Raw genomic sequence first — 23,320 nt, 5'->3', positions numbered from 1 at the left:
TAACAGCTTTTTATCCCAGTAATCCCAGACATCCATTGTAATATTTCCCAAGTATAAAGTCTCAAAACTATAAGGAATGTCTACATCAAAGACCTTGTTCAGGTGGTAATGGACATCCTGCCAGTAGGGTGATACTACAGGGCAATCCCAGAAGATGTGAAAATGGTTGGCCTCCTTTGCCCCACAAGCCCTCCAGCAGGCAGTACTTGGCAGTTGTGTACGTTGCTGTAGTGGTGTTATGAAAAATCTAGATACATTTTTCCAACTGTATTCGCGCCATGTGTTTGAGCATGTTGTTCCCCATTGCAATCTCCACAGATTTCCCCATTCTTCATCAGATATTATAATGCCACTTTCTTTTTCCCATCTGTGTTTAATGTACAGGGTGTTGTCTGGGCTAGCTTGGCGTAATGCTTGGTATAGTTTAGATACACCCTTCTTGCAAGTTCCTGAGCTAATTGTCACAAGGAGCACATCTAAGATGCCCGTTTTTTGCCCCTCTATCGCTCTGGCGATATTCTCCTGAAAATATCGCCTTAGTTGAATGTATCTATAGAAATCTTGAGGCTGTAATCTATTCTCCTGCTGCAGAAGCTCAAAGCTTTTGAGTGCGCCTTTGCTTACAAAGGAGTGGTAAGTAGTCAGCCCTACTTTAGACCAGGTCTTAAAACTAGAATCCAAAGTGTTAGGGGAGAAATCTGTGTCATAGGCGCACCAACGTAGTATTTTTATGCTTTGTTCTAAATCACAAAGTTTTATTACTTTCTGCCATATTTTCAATGTAGTGTTAATCCATGGGTTGTTTTTCCCAATCATATTGTTTATTAATTTTGTGTCTGCCATTACTGCTGCTAAAGGAATCTTGCTGAAATTGCTCTCTATATCTTTCCATCTTGCGGAATATGATGGGTTGCTCCAGCCCAGAAGAGGTCTTAATTGGGCTGCAAAATAATATTCCCGCAAACAGGGAAGGCCAAGACCGCCATGGTCTTTATGTAGTTGGAGAGTTTTGAACCTAATCCTGGGCCTTTTGCCTTGCCACAGAAATCTAGATATCATTTTGTCCCATTCTATGAACTGTTTTATTGGTATGTCCACTGGCAGACTCTGGAAGAGGTACAAAAGTCTTGGTAGCACATTCATTCTTATAGATTCAACCCTTGAGTAGAGACCAAGGAAGGGAATAGAGCCCCACCTCTGTATGTCAGATTTAATGTTGCTATTTAGTGGCCCATAATTTAAGCAGGTCAGTTTTGTGATATCTTTTGGGAGATTTACTCCAAGATATCTAATATGGTCTGTCTCCCATTTTAGATTGTATTTTCCTACCAGGGAGCTGGAGGGACAAAAATTGAATGTTAGCACTTGGGTCTTCTGGACATTTAGTTTATAACCAGAAAGGGCACCATAATTTTCCAATCCAGTCATAAGTTTCGAGAATGTCAGGTTAGGCTTTGTTATGTATACTAAAACATCATCTGCGAAAAGGGCAAGTTTGTGTTCCTCGTTGTGTATAGTTATCCCTTTGATGTCACCATTCTGTCTTATCCACTGACTCAGGGGTTCTATGAATAGTGCGAAAAGCATAGGGGAGGCTGGACATCCCTGCCTTGTTCCCCGTTCCAGGGTAAATGATTCTGAAAGGGCTCCATTTACCTTAATCCTGGCAGTAGGTTTATCATATAGGGCTTGGAATGTCTTAATGATTGATTTATGAAATCCAAATTTTGATAAAACTTTGTACAGGAAGGACAATCTGACTGAGTCGTACGCCTTCTCTGCGTCCAAACTTACCAACATTGCTTCTGTATCTTTTTGTATAATATGATTGATGATATGAAGTGTTCTTCTCACGCTATCCTGAGTTTGCCTTTGTCTTATAAAACCAGTCTGGTCTGTGTGGATTAACATTGGTAGAATTTTATCAATTCTATGTGTCAGTATAGATGTAAATAATTTGTAGTCTATATTTAATACACTAATAGGGCGGAAACTGCCACACTCCAACAAGTCTTTCCCTTCCTTGGGGATTAATGAAATTGTTGCCTCTTTCCAAGATGGTGGAATTTTGTTTTCCCTCAAGACCCAGTTGAAAGTGTCCAACAATATAGGAGCTAACTTTTCTTTTAAAGATTTGTACCATTCCCCAGTAAAACCATCTGGGCCTGGTGACTTGTTTGCTTTTAACCTTGAGATGGCGGCATTAATCTCATCTGTTGTGATTGCTGCAGCTAGTTGTTGATTTTCTTCTGCAGAGATAGTGGGGAGGTCAAGTGCAGCCAGAAATGTATCAATATGTGAAGAATTGTCTATATGTTGCTGGGAGTATAATGTCTGGTAAAACTTTTCAAAACACTGCTGGATTTTCCCTTGTCTATGTTCAATTGCCCCAGAATCGGGATTTCGAATCTTAGAAATTGTGTTGTCTGCTTGCTGCTTTTTCAATTTATATGCCAATAATTTCATTGCCTTCCCACCAACCTCATAGTACCGTTGCTTTAGAAATAGAAGCTTATTTTGTATTTCTTGTGTGCTCATTTCCTCTATTTCTCTCTTAACCTCTTTGATTTTCTGTTTTTCGGCCTCATCTGAGGTGGTACTGTGGACCCTTTGCAGGTGCTTTAGTTTAGTCTCCAACTCTTGACGCTTTTGTAGTCTACTTTTCTTTAAAAAGGAGGATATGGCGATGATTTTACCCCTCATAACAGCCTTAAGTGAATCCCAGAGGATACCAGGTGTGACCTCCCCATTATCATTTAAGTCCATAAATATGTCAATTTCCGTTAGTAAACACCTCTTAATATCTGGATTGTTCAGTATATTTGAGTTCAGTCTCCATAGTGTAGATCTTTTTTCCCTGTTAAATGACATGTGGATAAACACAGGACTGTGATCTGAAAGAGTAATTGGACCTATGTTACACCTCTCAATTTTATGTAAATCCCTACTGAAAATAAAGAAATAATCTATCCTGGTATACACTGAATGTGGCGCTGAATAGTATGTATAGTCTCGGGTAGTAGGGTGTAGTTCTCTCCATATATCTATAATACCCAGTTCCTTCATTAAGTCAACCATTTTTCTACTAATAGGTTTTGTCTCAGACTTGCCATTTGAGACATCTAGCGATGGCTGGAGATGTGTGTTGAAGTCCCCTCCACAAATGACCACCCCTTGCGCTTTAGTTGTCATCAAATCAAACATTTTCCTGTAAAACAGCCATCCACTGCCTGGAGGAGCATAAACATTGAGTAAAGTAACTACAGTGCCTTCTAATTTACCTGTAATCATCAAATACCTGCCTTCTGTGTCTGTGAGTTCTGACATATGCTCATAATTCACACCCCTTGCTATCAATATAGCAATACCTCTTTTGTGTCCTGACCTATCTGATGATGCAAAAACATATTTTAAACCCATTCTGTTAAGTTTGGCATGCTCTGTGGTATTTAGGTGAGTCTCTTGCAGATAGGCTACTTGAACCTTATCTTTTTTGAGCTGTGCTAAAATTTTCCCTCTTTTGACTGGGTTATTTAAACCATGAACATTATATGTGGCTATATTTACGTTCTGCATTAAGGCTCGTCAATAATCATGTCCTATTTGAGTGAAAAACTACCCCTGTGCAGTAAAGAACAACTGCAAACATTGTAAACATTGAACTGAAAAAGAAGAAATAAACAGAAAAGAAAACTTCCACGCAATGAGTCTTACTGAAGACCCTCCACCAGGTGGAGGTAGGTGGGTTTGGGGGATAGCCTCCCTCTCGGTAAGTAGGAGGGCCCCCTGAAGTGTCCGCTTTAGGTCCCATGTCCATTTGTATTCCCGAGTGTATAATAGCACAGTATAACTTTTTATAGCAAAGGTTTGAACCATTGTTCTTTTATGGACTACACACAAGCAAACTCACCACCATATTGAGGCAGGGATCATGCCCATTCAATTTTTCCCTTATTAACCGCTACCCGCGTTGTGGGAAGATTCATCTCTTCGGAATGCTTGTAAACGCTCTTTGTAGTTTGGCGCTTCTGCGCCGGTGTTTTTCCATCGCCGGCGGGCTCGCCCGGTCCTCTGCCATGATAATTTCCTTAGGCGCTCCATCATCGTTTCCGGTTGCTTGACAGGGGCGGCGATGTCGAAACCTCTCCGAGCCAGATCTCTTGTTGCCTCCTCGGCCGTGTCGTAGATCTCCTCTCCTTCTTGATATCGCACTTTCAACCGGGCAGGAAACAGCGTGTTGAACTTGATGTCATGGTCCTTGAGGATCTTTCGAACCGCCGCATACTCCTTTCTTTTATGTAGAATCCTCGGGGGGTAGTCATTGTCCACGTTAATTTGGTTTGTATCCAGCAATAAGCCTTTCTTTTGCCACGCTTTCCTGAGAACCATCTCTTTGGTCAGGAAGCTGGCGAATTTAACAACGACAGATCTTGGCTGGGCGTTTGGTGGGGGCACATCTCCTAGTGAGCGGTGGGCTCTCTCAATGTTCAGGGCTGTATCGCCAACGTCAAGATTGTCCCGTATCAACTGTTCCACAAACTCAATCACTGATGTACTGACCTTTTCAGCCCCCTCCGGGATCCCGTATAGCCGAAGGTTATCACGCCGTGAGCGGCTCTCTTGGTCGGTTAGCCTCGCTTCCATCTGAGCATGTAGCTTTAGCATTTCAGACACAATATCCTCGACATTTTGAATTCTTTCTTCTGCCTTTTCGATTCGACTTTCGGCTTCCTCCAGCTTTGTGTTGGTTCTGGCTAGTTCTTCCTTGATTTCTTCCATCTGTGATTTGTTATCTTGTCGGAATTCTCTTAACTCTCGAAGTATCAGATCCAAATTAGCCGTGGGCTCCTCGACAGGATTAGCAGTATTTCGAGTCCCTGTTTGCCTCTGTGTCCTGGGTTCTTTCGAGTCTTTTTGGCCCCTACCTGCCATATTTGCCCCTTAATGTGAAAATTATAGTTCTGTTTGAAATTTAATGAATTAGGGCTTGAAATATAAATTTACTCGGGAGCTACCGCTTTATGCTGCCATCCGCGTCATGGCCGGCCGGAAGTCTGTCCTGTCCCACCTATTTCAAAACGTTTTATACTCTCAAAGAATGTCTGCTCTGCTCGCTCCGGATAATGGTTGCCATCATAGTCGTGCACAGACAGAAATGAGGTGGTGCCAAAGCACCGGCTCCTTTTCCATACCGGACAAATGCTGCTGTTTTTGTTTTTTCTCACAATGTACTGTGGTGTATGTTCACATGATAATCTCTACAAATGATTCAAGATCAAAAGCATGTGGCAATAATGCCTTGATATATACAAACTGTAATATATAGCCTCTACAGCAACCATTCTCAAACTTCAGAACACCAAAGCCCACTTTGAAACATGAAAAATGTATGCAGCCCACCAAACCAATTAGCACTTTTTTCCCCAAAAACCCTTACGAAAAACAACTACAGGAAAACTATAGGATATCTATAGTAATCTATAATATGTCTATAGTGTTCTGTAATACCTCTATAGTACATTTCATCTTTGTAATATTTCTATAGTGAAGCTTTATGATATTCCTGTAGTGTTCTATAGTAGGCCTATACCTTTGTGATAATCTTATAATACCCCAAAATATAGGTCTAAGATTCCTATAGGATTGGTATGTGTTTCTATAGGATTACTACATACAACCTGATGTCCGTGATCGTTTCAAATTTCAACTGACAATATGGGCCACGCTGCAGAAAAAAATCAAGAAGTCGGTGAAATTAAAGCCCTATGTAAGGTACGTTCATTGTTTTAGTCCCATCATGTCATTTTTTTCCCATAATTTCAATACTAATTGACAGGGGATAGCAAAACCGTTGTATTGTATGGTTGCTATAGTGATTTGAAATGACTTCGCATACTACACACAGTTATGGTAGGTCCCACTGCCACTTCACAGCTATGTTCAGTTCGTTGGGAGCTTTGTTAGTTTCTTGTTAGAAATTGACTCTGTTATAAATGTAACTTCGTTTTTAAGTGTATAACATATCCTGTTCGAGTTACATCAGTGGCATCTGAAGTTAACACCAGCAGTCTGGTTTACTAATGCCGTTAGCATTATGCTAACGGTTAGCGTTATGCTAACGGGTTAACAACAAGAATCATGGTTTGTTTGCAAGTTTGTTGCAAAATGTCTGCTTCATTGGGTGCTTGGTTTACTGTACTCTGAAACTCTGTTTCATTATGAATTCGATGTAAGTTTAGCCATAACATTTCCAGTTAATATCGCACTGTATGCTATGGCATCTCACCAGAGGAAAAAACTAGCTACTTTTCTCTTCTTTAAAATGCCGCTAGCATACATGCTAACGTGCTAGCAACAAATGTTACTTTGTTGTTGCCCTTTTCATGTTCATGTAAAAGGGGGTTGTCAAGGAAGCACGTTTTGAACTTGTGTGTGTGTGCTGTTTTAGCTTTTGTCCTTATGGTAAGCATGTTCTTTGCAAATCAGTAACATAGTTCTATATTATTGTGGGGTCATCCCTATGTTCACCGGGTCCTATGTTCCCCAGGTCCTATGTTCCCCTCTACCTGTTTCAAATGTCAGTCTGTTTCACACTGTTTATCAGAGATGAATAGCCTAATTTTTATGTTGTGTTATATTTTGCTTTGCAGTTGAGAAGATAGCCAGGGACCCTGTTGCTGGAGCTGTCTTGTTACTGTACGCGACCCCCATGTCTGAAAATAAGTGGAACTAGTCGGTTTGAAGGTGAGCAAGCTTGAATTGAATGAATTTACACAAAATGTAGCCTATGTATTTTTAAATGTCAAAAATCTATTTGTTTAAGTTTCATATTTTATCCTGAGACCCATAGTGTTTATGTTATGAGTTATTCTCTCTTTCGCAGCAAAGAAGATGGCCAGGACTCCTTGCTGATAGATGGGAGCCAGATAGAGTTGGTAGAGGTGAGTAAAATGTTACAAATCTACACAAAATGAATGCGTCAAAGATAAAACAATCTGTGTATCTCACAGTGTTAATCAGAGCTGTATGTTGTGTGTTTTATTTTGTTTTTCAGCCGAGAAGATGACCAGGATTGCTGCTGGAAGGAAGCTGTCTAGTTACATTGATTCCCCTTGTAGGACCGTGTCGGAAAATGCTGAGAAAGACCTACGGTTTTTAAAAGTGAGCGAATGTTCATACATTTTACACCAGGGATGTCAAACTAAGGCCCAGGGGTCAAAACTGGCCGAGTCCTTTTATTCGGCCTGCGAGATCATTTGAAATGTGTATTACAGTTGACCCACATGCACCATTAATACATACTGTATTAAGACTGGAAATTTGGTGTGTCACAAGAATATGAGTGGGCTCAGGCCAGTGAAGTAGCTCACACTCATGTGCAACAGAATATATGCAGGCACCGTGAATTATGATGGGAATCTGTTTATGAAATTTAAATTAGTATTAACTGTATGTATGCTCAATTTTAGTTCAACTTAAAACAATCGGTGTATCTCACAGTGTTAATCAGAGATGCAGTCATGTTTGTTGTGATTATTCTGCTTTTCAGAGAAGATGGCCAGGATTCCTTGCTGCTGGATGGAAGCGGTCTAGTTGCAGTACATTAAGCCCCCTTGTAGGATCATGTTGGAAAATGCTGAGAAAGACCAACAGCAGGTGAGCAGATGTTAAAACATCTACACAAAATGTATCTGTGTTTCAAAGATCTAACAGTCTGAATCACACTCTGTTAATCAGAGATGCATAGTTATGGTTATGTTGTGTGTTAATCTCTCCTTTTGCAGCTGAGAAGATGGCCAGGGACTCTTTGCTGCTGGATTGAAGCTGTCTAAAGCTGCTAGGTCAGTAAAATATGATAAATCTGTACAAAATGTTTGTCAAATATTATGTTAATCAGATCCATAGTTATGTTAATGTTGTGTATTATTGTGTTTTCCGTGGTATGTGTTTCAAATGTGTTAAAAGAATCTGACAGCCCACATATCAAAACTTTTTTTTCTCCACTTCCCTTAGTGTCACTCTGGTTGCCACCTTCTCCCATAAGGACACGTTGACTGAGGGAGATATTGAGCCCTGCCCTGACTTTGCACACAACCAAGGAGAGTGCCAGTATCGCGCGCACGCGCACACACACACACACACACACACACACACACACACACACACACACACACACACACACACACACACACACACACACACACACACACACACACACACACCTTTTATGGATGACAGTGTTTTTATATTCATTAACATTTCAGTTAGAGGCTGCCTGAGTTTGTAAGAATGTCAGTGTTGTATTTTCAGGTTATTGTCATTTTAAGTTAGCTTCAGCCTTGTCAGACCATCAGATTCGCCCTGCTCCCAAACCAAAATTTAGAAGATTCAGGCAGGATCACTTAATTTTAAGTTAGAAGTCATGTGTGTTTCCTATATGTGTTTTTTTGCCCTTAATACCTACTGGGATATTGATGTGTATTTTAATTGCATATCAAATAAACTGACTTTCGATTTGAAATAAGCTGTATCTCTGTGGTATGTGTCTGCATGAGGTCGTTATTAATTGATATTGCATAATGAGATTGAATAAGCATAAGTGACAATAACTTGGGTAAACCAAAATTCTTACTGCCATTTTTTGTTAACATTTTCCCTGCCTCTATGGGGCCAAAGGCTCATTAAACTACAACTACTGTCTCTGTGCTTATTGGCTACATGTAATGTCATCCTATAGGATTTATCCAGTGGATTACTTTAAAAATCCTATAGGATCCTACAGGTATCTAAATACTACAGAACTATAGAATACTACAAGATTTCCTATAGGAATGCTGTAATATTTACCTATAGTATTTCTGTAGTTGGCCTGTAATATTTACCTATAGTATTTCTGTAGTTTACCTATAGTAAAATGTCCCAAAATAATATAAGATTCCTATAGGATTACTACATACAACTATAAGTATTTCCTATAGGATATTCTATAAGATATCCTATAGGATTGCTATAATAATACTATAGCTCTTTTTGGTAAGGGAAGAGACTCCTGTCATATCAATTTAAGATGATGCACAAATAATATTCAATTGGTTTGTTTTATTATATATCCCCATTTTTGCAATCACATAGGCCTATATTTTAATGCTTTACAGTTATACTATACATTACTTCACATTTAAAAAATTGAGGATATATTTTCAGGACCTCTTGTGGCCCACAAGGGGGCCCCAGCCCACAGTTTGAGAATCACTGCTCTAAAGGCCAGTGAGGCAGAGAGAAGTTTTCATACACCCCCAAAATTTCTGTGAACGTCATTGGTCACCATTTAAGTCTATGGACCACGCTGCTCAACTGGGAATCAACTGAGAGCACTGGGTGCTTGTGTAACTGGTGGATGATGAAAGCAAAATTTAAGACTAAGGGAAAATCACCATGGACACAATATAACGTTCATGCAATAATGAAACAGCAGGCTGAAAATGACAGAACACTCAAATATGGAGAATGCTCTTGCCTTACTGTTTCCATTTCATTCAGAATGTGTCCTTGATGTGTAATGTTATAGAGTATATTAGAACAATTTAATACTAATGTGTCTGAATTGTATTACTTATGGGTGCCACTAAGTGCAAAATCAGAGGCATTATTTTTATGTACATCTGAGATATCAGTTGAAGCCAAATGGTATTGGTATCTGACCTCATCTATTATGTAACATGCATTTAGGATGGGTTCACGTGGATGAGTAACGAAGGGATATTAGTACTGTACTTTTGAAATATTGATGTCAAGTTTTTCAATGCTACAAAGGAGTCTTCATTGTTTTTTTTTATCTGTGTATAGACGTATAATGTATAATAGAAGAGCTTGGTTGCAAAAATGTGTATATCCATTTGGGAGAATGTTGAGCCGTTTTCCAACGAAACTCTTCAATATTCAAAATGTAGGGTTTTTTTGTTTTGTGCAGTCGGTACCTTTTGAGAGTCATTTGATTTTTAGAGAATGTTTATCGAGTCCATACCATAACGCATCATACAGTATTTCTGGAATAAAAGAACGTACATGAATTTGGATGAAAGACAATACTTTTCTTGCTTACCCGAAATAAGCACTATTACTGTATATCAGTCATCTTTTATAGAAACACATTGTGAATAGCACTCCCATGTGTACAGTGTAGATAGTACATCACACAAGTCACACTGCTTCTTGTTGCCTTTACATCTTATGCTAGCTATCGCCACGAATACTCAGCAAACACATGAACACAACACTGGTGTAGTATCAAAACATAACTTTTATTGTACATCCAGTACAAGTCCAGGTAGTGCGTACTGTAGTGCATGATCATCACTTTGTCATAGCCATATTATACTGTACAGATACGACTTGCTACCTTTGAACGTCGGCCATGTGCTGTTCAAAGCATGCATGGAAGGCATGGGCACCTGAGAACACAAGGCACTTAACAAACGAGCGACTACAGGCAACACAAGGGGACAAACAGAACACACGCATACATTCCCACACACAAATACACACGACACAACAAGACCACACGCATATGTCTCCTCCTCCTCCTAGCCCTTCTTTGGTGCCTCCGGCTCAGCAGAGATATCAACAGCACCACAGCGAGAGGCAGCCAGGTGTCACCAAAGTACAACAGCAAACCAATGACAACTGGCGGGGTATTCCAAGAACTTGGTTAAGTGATACACCTGGCTGAGTTAACCTGCAGCCAGTGGTAAACATGCTACTAGCCCACAGGAATCATGTAGTTAAGAAAATGAGGACTCCAGGCTCTTCTATTAGATGATTTACCACTACCTCAAGGTTGATATTACCTGGTGAACTACTGAACCAGCTCCTTGGAGTACCCTCCAGGTGTCACCAGAGTATGACGGCAAACCAACACAACAAATTACAACTGAGTGATCCTCAACAGCTTCAGCATCACTCCAAATAAGGCATAAATACGTATATACACACCAGCTTATGTTGCTCCTCTTGTTTTTTGTTTTTGTTTTGTTTTTCTACTGTTCCACCAGTATTTGCATATTTTTTTTTCTTGTTTAAAAATTGCAGCTGATTTTTTTTGTCTTGAGCTTTGTTGGCAGTGCTTCAAGTAGTATGCTGATCTGTAATGTAACGTTCTGATGGTTGAAGCGTAATGTGTAATAGTTAGACTTTTGAAACCTTTGGTTCAGTAATAAGGATGGTCAGGCATTCAGGGGGCATATGCAAGAGTGCATAAAGAAAAGCAATGTGATTGGAAAAACGCCCAAAGTACCATCTGTAAGTGCTCAACATTAGTGTAATGTTTCCACGTAGGTATGTATCGTTTGCCTCTGCTACGGCAGCAAGTTACAGACAATCTCTGACGGAGGTTTCCAAAGGCAAACAGGTGGGTTTCTAGATAGATCGGCACACACCAATAATTTGCAATAGGTGCCCTTTACACTTCTTACTCATCTTATTGGAAAATAAACTCTTGATTAGGGCCACTGCAATTGGCCCTTCGTTTAAAGGAAAGACTAAACATATATGAAACATGTTTCATAAAATTAAATATATGTAACATTCGGAACTGGTTCTCTAGAATATGAAATATCTCCTAGTGATCAAATCCTAGGCTGACGTCCTTGAGGTGGAGTCAGTACTTGGGGTGAGTTCTCTTCTCAGGACTTGGCAGAGTTTAAGGTCAGGGTCTCAAGGTCCCGAGGTCCCGAGTTCAGTCCACTTAGCTCTTGTTTATCACACACATGGACCAGCCAGACAGTTTCTAGTTTCAACTTCATCTCCTGTTGTGATGGAGATGGGTGGAGACTCAGGGCAAGGATGACCTGGTGGGGTCAGACTCAGAAGTCCTCTGCAGTGGGGAGAGCACTACTTGCGAATACTTGAACGTGCACACAGTGGATGTCAGAAGAGCGTGCGGACCAGCCGGTGAGCTTTGGTCTTGGCGCGGGGGAAAGTGGCGCTGGTCTCGCTGCTGATGGAGGGCGAGCCGGACGGCGGGCTTCCCTTCCGTCTCCTCAACAGGAAGTCCACACTCGATGAGGTCATGGCGTAGAAGACGTTTCCTGTGGCAGGAATGGTCAGCTCTGCACAGGACAGGATAAGAAAGAAAAAACACAACATCCTATTTAATGCCTCTTGAAGTTATGACGTTTGAGGCCCTCAAGAGGCTGCTTGTTTAGGGCAAACAAGCTTTAGGCCAGATGGCATTCTTCAAGGAAAGCTAATCCTCTATGTTCGGATCTCCTAAAGTCAAGATCTCCTTAACTTTGGATCTCCTAAAAAGTTTGCTGTTAACAAAATGGTAACCATATTAATTTATCTTGTTACTGTTCTGTCACTTAAGCCTTTTGATAATGTCATAACAATGGTACGATTTAGTTGAGTGAGTGTTTTCAACAAAGACGGAATAATCTCCTGTCAATGAGCTCATCCAGAGACGATTGATAAGGAGGAAAACGTTCATAAGGAGTTTGTTCTGGAATCAATATGATGTTAAGTTCTAAGCTACCAGCATATGGCTGCCATGCCCCTTTAGGAGACTAGAGTGGGTTCAGAATGAATGTAGTTCAATGGCATAGTAACGGCCATTCAGGAGAACGGAATTGATCCCACCAATAGTTGCATTGATGACGTGTAGAACCAATTATTTTGGGTCGCCATATTGAAAATCTTTGGCCCATCTGCGCTTACTGTCAATTAATCAAATGAATCATGATGTACTGTATTTAAACACAGTATCAGAATACAGTTCACTCAAAGCTCTTTTAAATACACATACACATTCTCACATTCACACACCAGCTCTGGAGGCTGCCAGGAAGTCGTCAAGTGTCGGGTTCCCATGAGAAAGTGCTCTCTCTCTCACACACACACACACACACACACACACACACACACACACACACACACACACACACACACACACACACACACACACACACACACACACACACACACACACACACACACACACACATACAAACACACACACAAACACACACACACTCTGCTACCTCTACTTTAGACTCTACACAATGCCTATCACCCCTGAAGGAAGACAAAACTGGTTGACAAAGTCAAAGACAATCTGAGAGTCCTTCTGTAGTGCGTTGACTTCACACTTCCATCAAATACAATATCACTGCAGATGTTTTCTTGTCAGGTGTCTGTTTATTAAAGGCTTTCACCAAAGCACCCACTATTTCATAAGCTTTGCTTCTGTAATAAATCTCTCTCTGACAGTGATGCCTCAACTTCTAAAGTTACTGAAGTCGCTCCGGTCGATTCAACATCACAAAGACAAATCACAATATTGCACTGCACTCGAAAAAAAACATTATGAGAGACACTTTCTGCGTCATTACAGCAAAGCAAACACAGGCGCGGATCATATAAAGTACCTCTCCCCTCTGGCAGTAGTTGGATAAGCTCATATTTGGAGACTTCCGTGGTGTCTTGGTTATGCTTCTCCAAAGCCGAGCGGATTACCGAGGGAGTTTTGTCATTACTCGTAACCTGGGGGAGCACGGAACAAATGAACGAGAGGGGGGGGGGGGGGGGGAGGAGAGGAGGGAGAGGGAAAAACACAAGAGACAAGAGAAATATTAAAACTGAGAGGCATGCAGAGCATGACAGCTAGTCCTGGATTTTCCATTAGCCATGCCATGCCGTGCTGCATTCTCTGTGTATGCTTCTCAGCTCTTGTGCATGTGTGTTCCACACACACACACACACGCGCGCACACACACACACACACACACACACACACACACACACACACACACACACACACACACACAAACAAAGAAGACAGATAATGTTTTCTGACATCCAATTCAAAAAATGCCATTAACAACAAGAAAATGGATAGGGTACCAGGATGCTCCGGTATAAATTTCCGTCGTGCAGGTCCATGCGTATTCGGATGATGCGCATGTCGGGCCCCGAGCCCTGGGGGGTGCCGGCGGGGTTGTTGCCACAGGAGACAGAGCGGCGATGGGACTTGATGGGTGTGGAGGGCGTCAGGGCAGTGGGGGTTTGGTCCGCGGGCACAGGGGGCGACGAGTCCACGTCCAGACAGGAGACGGAAGGGGATTTCATATGCTGAGGTAATACAAAAAATTATATCTATACTTCATTTATCACAGAGGAAATTAAGATAGACAGTAATCATGTTTTTGTATGGGCATCAGCCAGGTCAGACAGACTAGAACATGAAATATATAGTCTGGGTTTGCACCATAGGCAAAATGTGAAACCAATGGTTGGCACACTGCGTTGGCATCACGGTGCTAAGTTCATGCCCTTTGGTGTGAGGCTGGTCCAACCCACCAGGCAAAAAAAACCCACAAACAGACATGTTGTATTCAATTCATATTTTTTATATACTATATTAATGGTGCATGTGGGCCAACTGTAAAACACATTTGAAATGATCTCAAGAGCAAAGTAAAATTTGACATCCCTGTTCTAGAAGATGTTATATCAACTCTCCAAGTGCTGAATCAACACTTGGAGAGGTTTTTTTTACTGTGCATGAGGTGCAAATGAAGTGTGCTGGTGTTCAGTCTCTAAATCTCAAAGCTCATACCCTGGCAAGCTTAGACAGCAGCTGATTGACGGGGGAGGGGAAGTCAAATATTCCATCGCCATCGAGCATGGGATTGCTCACAGCAGAGTTTGAACTGCAAAAAAAAAACACAGAGATGGAGGAGAGAGAGATGGAGAGGAGAGAGAAAGAGAGAGAGAGAGAGAGAGAGAGAGAGAGAGTTAAATCACTACATCACCAAGGAAATCTAAGTATTAAGTGCTTTGAGAGACTCGCTGTAAGCAGAGGGAGCTGTTTTTCACAAAAGCATCAGGCACATAATAACTAATACATTTGGGAAGAGTCTTATGAGTGCAATGACAATGGTGTCCCATGCTGCATTTCAGTGCACCTGAACTCCTTGATGAGGAAAAGCCCCCTCCCCTTTTTTTAGGAAAAACCCTTTTGCCTCACTCTAATGAATAAATTACGAAAACAGGACATGCAAGTTTGCTCAAGAATCCATACACTGGGCCCTACCATGGTCTAACGGTAGGGCACAGGGCTTCTTTACGTCAGCGACCCGGGTTCAATTCCTGCTCTGGTCATTTGCCGATCCTTCCCCATTCCTCCCCACATGTTTCCTGTCTCTCTATAACTGTCCTATCACAATAAATGCATAAAAAGCCCCACAAATGTCTAAAAAAAAAAAAAAGAATCCATACACTGATCAGCACTAAAGATGATCCGCACTGTCTATTTGGTGAGTCATGTGATGCAACTGCATAAAGAGATGACTGAAATATGAGGACTGACTGAGTGGCTGTTGTAAATAGATGTTGTGGCTGAGCACTGAGCACCGTGAGGTAATGCTGTGGGTAGATGGGCTGAGAAATGGTTGAGAAAAAACAAAAAGTCATTGGGTGAAGACTGAGTGAGCGATCAATGCTGCTGATTGCTGGGAATGAGTGAGTGAGAGAGCGTATGGTGGCTCATTAGGGACAGTCGGTAATGAAGTGAGTGAGTGAGTGAGTGACTGAATGATTGACGGAGTGAGCGAGAGTGTGAGCAAGCAAGTGAGGATGTGAGTGAGTGAGTGAGTGTGATGGAGTGACCATCACTAGGGTTGTGGGTGTGTTCTGACTGTCACACCAACGAGCCTGGCTCTTTGGTGTAGCGGTCAGAGCCCCAGTTTACTACCCCAGAAGGTCAAGGTTCGAGTTCCGGTGTTCTGTCAAGATGAGCTACCAGTAGCTAAACTTGGGCTGCCATGGGCTACTTGGGAAAAGTTTGATGCAACGAGGGGAGTAGGCATAGGTCAGATTATCTTACATCAGTGTCTAGGGTTGATTATTAGATGCCATTTGCTATTTTAGGAAAAGTTTGGCGCGGGGTACTTTTTCGCAAGGAAGAGTACGAGGGTGTGCGCAAAGATGACTCGGTGCTGTAGTGCAATGCATCTCTCTCACCAGCTTATGGGGCACGGATGTTTCCCTGTTCTGCAAACCTACTTGTAACAGCGTCGCTTACTGCAGTTGGTATCCAGCATGTAAACTAAGATCAGCTGTTTGGTAGCGCATGCGTGCGCATGCTCAGTAGCGAAACGGAGCTCGACAGGGAGCTTATATCGACAGGACACCGGCTGGGCAACTTTACTCACCTTTGCTACAAATGGTGTCAGAAGTGGGATGGCTAACATGAGGCCATCAGAAGCATACCCATTGTGTGTGAGCCGTAATTCCATGGGAGCTTGCGTAAATTCTACCAGGGAGACTCGAATTTCTCGGCTGTCAAACTTACTAGGCTAACCATCCAATCTCCCTTTTGACAGATCATACATGCGTCATCATTGCCCAGGATCGTCAACCAATCTCAACGCGAGATTGGGGATTTCCCCGTTACGCATCACTCATGCATCGTTCCCTCTCAGCCAATGGATCGCATTCACGTTTGTTTAAAAATCAGTCACTCATTCTGTTCTCTCCTTTCCAGTTAAGCCGACTTTGAAGTGGCTGTCCGGCGTTTTCGTTATCAAACATTCCGTTTATTTTCTACCTGGTTACTTGATAACTCCTCACCTTGCCGTTGCTGGGATGGGATTTTCAACCGCTCAAACGCGTGGCACGCAATCGGTGCTTTTTAATAGCCTAATAATTTTCTCGCAAGGCTTCAATCAATTTGTTTGGCACGCCGCTCCCTGATTTCCCGACGCTTGTGGATTTGCTTTTGAACTAGCCTGCCTGTGGATGGATTTCATGCTATGTGGTTGCATTCGTGAGTAACCTGGCGGCTTTCCCTTCACTTGTCCTGCGGACCCAGGGAACGTTTATCTCAGCGAATGACTATTTTTGCGGGGAAGTTGTTGTCCAGGCAAGTCGCCTCTTATGCCTCATACTCGGCTTGTTGCACTGTCTCGGATATCAGTCTCGTCTGCCGCTGGTTGACTGATGGCCTACGTTTCGTTTGCGGTCATTTGGGAGAATTCCATGAACTGGTTGGAGTGACTTTTGGAACATTTGCTGGGGAAGGGCGGAATCGAAGTAACTGGGCCCGCGGTGCTCTCTCGTTGCGCCTCGCGCACTTAGCCAGCTTATATGCTCAGCACATTTGTTTTTTCGGAGGCGTTATGGGTACTGCGAGTCACAATTTACTTGGTCCTCGTCGGCCTCATCTGCTGCGGATGGACTGGTGATTCGATTGCCGATATTATAGAGCATTTATGAACCGGCTGGTGTGGCTTTTTTGGAACGTTTGCTGGGGGTACAGATTTAAATGGGCTACTTATATATCGAAGCGCCTCGCCCGCATGCATAACCCGACATTACCTTCTGTGTTATTTCGTGCTACTGCCTGTCACGACACCGGACGGAGGACATTGCAGAGCCATGCACTCGTTCTTAATTGTCCTGATTACAAGCGTACGTCCTATGTTCCAGAGCGATGTTGCAAGGACCTCAGCCTACGGGCCGTAGCACCGCCTACAGTTTTTCATTCATGTGGATTCCGGTCGTGCGTTCATCAGTTTGCACCTGCCTATTTTCAATGTTCCGTTCAGTAGCCTATGCCCACAACACGAGCCTATTTTACGTTTTCGTTTGCATGGACTGGCCCATGTGGCGGTCTCGTTGACTTTTAAGAGTTATGACTTCGGTTCGTAGGCCTAGACTTCTGGATCGCACATTAAGCTTATGCGCGCGTGCCAATCATCACCTCATGTCATCGCACTGCCTGCAGTTTGTATTGATAAGTGTACCTTGCTTCCTCACTCCCGCTTCAAGTCATTCAGGGCTGGATTAAGTTAAAGGGACACTGTGTGAGATTTTTAGTTGTTTATTTCCAGAATTCATGCTGCCAATTCACTAATTACCTTTTTCATGAATACTTACCCCCACCATCAAATTCTAAGTATTCCTTATGACTGGGAAAAAAAAAGAAAAAAAAGGCACTTTTCTTTCATGTAAGGGGGAATCTTCTCCATGGTCCACCATTTTTGAATTTACCAAATAGCAATTTTTAGCTCCAAAAAATATGACTTTACTTGGACCATACTAGAAAATATTGTTTATTACATGGTAAATGTTCATGTAATGACCAAATTTGGCAATAGGCAGCTCAGTTTCAACGAGCAGCATAGTTGCAGTTCTTTTTTTTGACCATTTCCTGCACAGTGTACCTTTAAAGATCACGCGGGGCTTTCGGCCTGCGCCCGGTCGCCGAGCATCGAGGGATATTGTAGCCGGTCGCAATGCCTTGTCTATTCGAGTTATTCTGATCACAATGGGCTACATATAGGCCTACACCGTCCAAATTTAAGTACATAAATGAGTGATATCCGTGGGAAGTACATCGATGATGACCGTTAATAATCATACTTAAATTATACATGAAACTCTGCCCATGGAGTCCTGTCAGGGTTCTGATCACACCCCATTGGTAGCCATCTATGGGCTAACCCTCTCACTCTGTACACCACTCGTGCCCTTATTTCATTGGAATCGTCAGGGCGCTCGGACTGTGATGTGTCGTATTGCGTTTGTTTTCTCATATCTGGTGATGGTGGTCTCTGCTGCTTTCCCGTGCACTTTCACATACATGTGCGCCTGCCGCTCCACGTAGGGCATACGCTACGTCATGCACTGGGCATCGGCCCCAACATCGGACTGGGCATCGGCCCCAACGTCGGACTGGGCATCGGCCCCGACGTCGGACTGGGCATCGGCCCCGACGTCGGACTGGGCATCGGCCCCGACGATGGACTGGGCTCTGGCCCCGACGACGGACTGGGCTCTGGCCCTGGCGACGGACTGGGCTCTGGACCCGGCGACGGACTGGGTATTGGCCCCGACGACGGACTGGGCATCGGCCCCAACATTGGACTGGGCATCGGCCCCAACATTGGACTGGGCATCGGCCCCAACGTCATCCTGGGCCGGCGACTCTACATCATCCTGGGCCGGCGACTCTACATCATCCTGGGCCGGCGACTCTACATCATCCTGGGCCGGCGACTCTACATCACCCTGGGCCGGCGACTCTACATCACCCTGGGCCGGCGACTCTACATCACCCTGGGCCGGCGACTCAACATCACCCTGGGCCGGCGACTCAACATCACCCTGGGCCGGCGACTCAACATCACCCTGGGCCGGCGACTCAACATCACCCTGGGCCGGCGACTCTACATCACCCTGGGCCGGCGACTCTACATCACCCTGGGCCGGCGCCTCAGGGCTCGTGCATCAATGGCACACCTCAGCATTGCCCTGGGCTGTCGCACCTCAACACCACGACTCAACATCACAACTCGGCATCACAATGGGCCATCGCCTCAGCATCGCACTGGGTTGTCGCCCCAACTTTAACGCTAGTCACCTGGTTGTATCGGTATCCTCATCCATCCTGCATGACAAACTTATCACAGCTACCCACTGGTAGCGAGTAGGAGTTTATGTCTATTTTGATATGCCGTTTTTGTTCTGGTGCCGTTATTCAGTGATGTTTCAGCTTTCTGCTCTGTCCCTCTCAGGTCTCGATAACCGGCTCTCCAACTCTCCTCTGTCGTAAGCTCGCACTTTCTGCATTCTCCTGACTAAGGTGCCCCCCTTTTTTATTGCTAGTCTAATCATGCAGTTACCGCAAGTTGTCTCTCTCAACCAACCAGGGCATCCGCCCCACTGCCTGTGTCAATGCCTGCTTTGCACAAGCATTCACCGCGCCACACCGCGTAGGTGTTCATCATAATTGACATGGGGTTATTATTTTCTTGGTCGAGATGTTTTCTTGGTGTTTTATTCATTGTTTGTTTCAGCTACAAGCTCTGCTATCTCCCTCTCTTAGGTCGTGATTACCAGTTTGTGCTTGTCTTTAATGTTAGCTACTCATGCTTTGTCTCAAGCTGTCTCTCTCATCACTCTGGGCAGACGCCTGCATAGTGCGGGCTTTCAAGGCAATGGGCTGCTGGTTGTCCGACGCATGTGCGTGTTGCATTCGGCTCATTCCTCGCTTTGTCATCTTGCTCAGTGTGCTGTTTCTGTTCTGTTAACTCTGTTTCCTTCTTCTCATTCCTCGCCCAAGAGGTATACAGCACGCTCGTTCAGAATCGGCGTGGCCACCACGGCCACTAAGCGGGGTCTGTCCCCTACTGCGATCAAGGCGCTCGGCCGTTGGTCGTCTGGCGCATGCGCTTCCTGCATTTGCCTCACTCCTCATCACGTCTTTGAAGCATGCTATATCTGGTCTGTAACTTTATGTTTTCTATTCTCATTTCTGGTGACGGTGGTATTTTGCTGCACCGGCGGCATTCACTCTATCTCTTGGGGGGCTATCGCTCCGGTCACCCGGTCATGTCTGTATTCTATCCTTCTCTCATCTATCAGATTGATTTTATAGTGGTCCGTAAGCCTGTTATCTCCATATTTTGTAACATCGAACCAGCCTGGCTAGTTGCCGTAGTTGTTTATCCGTGATGTCAACTATCATACCATATTACATTATATTATAGCCTACGTTCATTCATTCATCCATTCATTCATTTACTCATTCATCACCATGTTCTACTCTCTCCCTTAGGTCACGATTCCGGCTCCCTACCTACTGTCATAATCTAAGTTTTCAGCACTCTCCTGACCAAGGTGCATCTATCAATCAAATCATTACGCCCTACTGCCATCGCCCGTTAACATAGCATCATCATCATCATCATCGTCATCATCACAGGGCTCCAGCCTCTGCCGGGCCACCGCCCATAGCTTAAGCCTCCACTTTCTCCTGACTAAGGTCACGGTTCTGGCTCCCCACCTTCTCCCGTCACACTCTAAGTTCACAGCGCTCTCCTGCCCAAGGTGCATCTCTCAAGCATAACCTACCGCCGTGCTGTCTCTCTGCTCTCAGCGCATCCGCGCCGTGTCTTCTTGCATAGCCAAAGGTACCGACATTATCATCACCATCATCATCACAGGCTTCATGCCTCGGCTAGACTGCCGCCCATAGCTTAAGCCTTAGAACATCCCTATCATTTATAATCTCATTTAATCTATCATCATTCGTCTTCCAACCTATCACCCATCATCATTGTCATCATTGTCATCATTATCATCATTATCATCATCATCATCATCATCATCATCATCATCATCACCTATCGTCCTTCATCTTCCGTCTATCAATCAATCATCTAACTAACTTCTCATGTCTTTCAGATGGTGTCTCCTTGTAAGCTGTAGGTGAGTTCACTTCTAATCTCTATTTTTGGGGCAGGCTACGCCCGCCTCCATCTCCGCTGGAGGATATGCCGTCCTACCCCGGAGTTCAACGCGAAGACGGGAACCTTCGCCAAACAGATTCATGCATTTTATATCAAGTGTAAATTGTTCGCCAAACGGATTCATGCATTTTTGTATCATGTCTATTGTTCAATAAATGTTAATAACGTTCATTTGCCTCTCGAGTCTTCATGGTAGAAATGGGAGCTTGCGTAAATTCTACCAGGGAGACTCGAATTTCTCGGCTGTCAAACTTACTAGGCTAACCATCCAATCTCCCTTTTGACAGATCATACATGCGTCATCATTGCCCAGGATCGTCAACCAATCTCAACGCGAGATTGGGGATTTCCCCGTTACGCATCACTCATGCATCGTTCCCTCTCAGCCAATGGATCGCATTCACGTTTGTTTAAAAATCAGTCACTCATTCTGTTCTCTCCTTTCCAGTTAAGCCGACTTTGAAGCCACCACCACCCCTCCGTCCACCGTCACCAGTGGTTCCCGTCTGTTAGGGGGCAGGCTACGCCCGCCTCCATCTCCGCTGGAGGATATGCCGTCCTACCCCGGAGTTCAACGCGAAGACGGGAACCTTCGCCAAACAGATTCATGCATTTTATATCAAGTGTAAATTGTTCGCCAAACGGATTCATGCATTTTTGTATCATGTCTATTGTTCAATAAATGTTAATAACGTTCATTTGCCTCTCGAGTCTTCATGGTAGAAATGTGAGGGACCTCCAGAATTGGTGACCTTGGTGCAAGAGACCCCAGTGATGGGTGAAGCATGGATGATGGGGCACACTGGATGGGAGTAGCATGATGGGCTGTTGCATGAGGGACACCATGAGTGTGTGAAGCGCACGGGTGCGATGGATGTAGTGTGATGGAGTGACCATCACTAGGGTTGTGGGTGTGTTCTGACTGTCAAGCCAACGAGCCTGGCTCTTTGGTGTAGTGATCAGAGCCCCAGTTTACTACCCCAAAGGGTCGGGATTCGAGTCCTGGCTGAGTAAGGGCCTTTCCCATTACTAATCTCTACCCCTATCCCTACGCCTTCCCCGTGCCCCTCATGTTTTCCAATTAAGCTGTAAGGTGCAGGGCTTGAAACGCAACCGCTACGAATTGGGATATCCCTTCAACAATCAAGGAATGACACTCCATGCATTAGGTTGACGTTAATAGCGATTTTTTCATGTGCGTTTCACGGAGAAAAGGGCCATCACACATTAGGACAATGCTAAACTTAGTACAATGGAATAATTATTACCACTTCAAAACCGTCAATTGCGGCGAAAATACTTAAACTTGTGGACAATCTCCGTGCGGAGGGGTTCGCGCACCCCTACCCATCTGTCTGAACGTGAATCGGGATGCCACTACGCCTACACGTGGACGCGCAAAACAAAGGCAAAGGGGATTGGCATAGGGAAAAGGGGTGTAATGGGATTCACCCTAACTCTACTCCCCTTCGCTATAGGGAGAGAGGCTGTATTGTGGGACTGTGAGTGTACGGTGATTTACGTGGGAGGTGGGACACTGGCTGGTGATAACAGTGGAGTTGATGACAATGGGGTAATGATGTGAGTGAATGAGTGAGTGAGGGGCTGTATTGTGAGTGTGCAAGTGTACGGTGGCTCACTTGGGACACTGCGTGATGATGACAGTGGGGTTCACGCTGCGGGCGGGACTGGGTTCACAAGGAGCTTCGATCTGATTGGATAACCTGTAGCTGTAATTAAACACAAAGAGAGTTTAGAATCAACAGACCTACTGTACTACTGTGGAAAATATGCGTGATGCAAATGCTTCATGCAAAGTTGCATTAAAATATGACCTTTAGCCATTAGCCGCTCTGCAAACATGTTGCCCACGTAATGATTCATCATGGTGTGCCTTTATGATTCAAACTATTTTCATGTTCGACATGGGATTCTTTTGCACACCTCAAATTGAACGGGTGCGTTGGATGTAACCAATGGTTCAAAGTACTATTTATAGAAATACC

The 23,320-nt window shown here is 43.9% G+C and overlaps 1 protein-coding gene and 1 long non-coding RNA gene across 5 annotated transcripts in view; one reads left to right on the top strand and one right to left on the bottom strand.

Moving 5' to 3' along the window:
• Positions 1 to 5,596: 5,596 nt before the first annotated feature.
• LOC134448550 (uncharacterized) lies at positions 5,597 to 8,604 on the top strand. Of its 2 annotated transcripts, none has more exons than XR_010034787.1 (7): positions 5,597 to 5,772; positions 6,651 to 6,744; positions 6,884 to 6,941; positions 7,055 to 7,161; positions 7,550 to 7,656; positions 7,785 to 7,841; positions 8,014 to 8,604. It is a non-coding gene; the product is annotated as an uncharacterized LOC134448550 (long non-coding RNA). The 2 variants fall into 2 exon arrangements; XR_010034786.1 differs by lacking the exon at positions 5,597 to 5,772 and adding an exon at positions 5,882 to 5,910.
• A 1,218-nt stretch (positions 8,605 to 9,822) lies between these two features.
• rgl2 (ral guanine nucleotide dissociation stimulator-like 2) overlaps positions 9,823 to 23,320 on the bottom strand; it is a 39,550-nt gene continuing 26,052 nt past the window's right edge. For all 3 annotated transcript variants that reach the window (XM_063199372.1, XM_063199373.1, XM_063199374.1), the window contains 5 exons: positions 22,955 to 23,044; positions 14,615 to 14,708; positions 13,900 to 14,127; positions 13,425 to 13,539; positions 9,823 to 12,107 (listed from right to left, as the gene is read on the bottom strand). In XM_063199372.1, coding sequence (XP_063055442.1) covers positions 11,926 to 12,107; positions 13,425 to 13,539; positions 13,900 to 14,127; positions 14,615 to 14,708; positions 22,955 to 23,044 — 709 coding nt within the window. In that variant the 3' untranslated portion in view covers positions 9,823 to 11,925. The remainder of the gene's footprint in view (positions 12,108 to 13,424; positions 13,540 to 13,899; positions 14,128 to 14,614; positions 14,709 to 22,954; positions 23,045 to 23,320) is intronic.

This window comes from Engraulis encrasicolus, chromosome 5, assembly GCF_034702125.1.
Source record: "Engraulis encrasicolus isolate BLACKSEA-1 chromosome 5, IST_EnEncr_1.0, whole genome shotgun sequence".
NCBI classification, from domain to species: Eukaryota; Metazoa; Chordata; class Actinopteri; order Clupeiformes; family Engraulidae; genus Engraulis; species Engraulis encrasicolus.
This window is presented reverse-complemented; position numbering and strand designations above follow the sequence as displayed.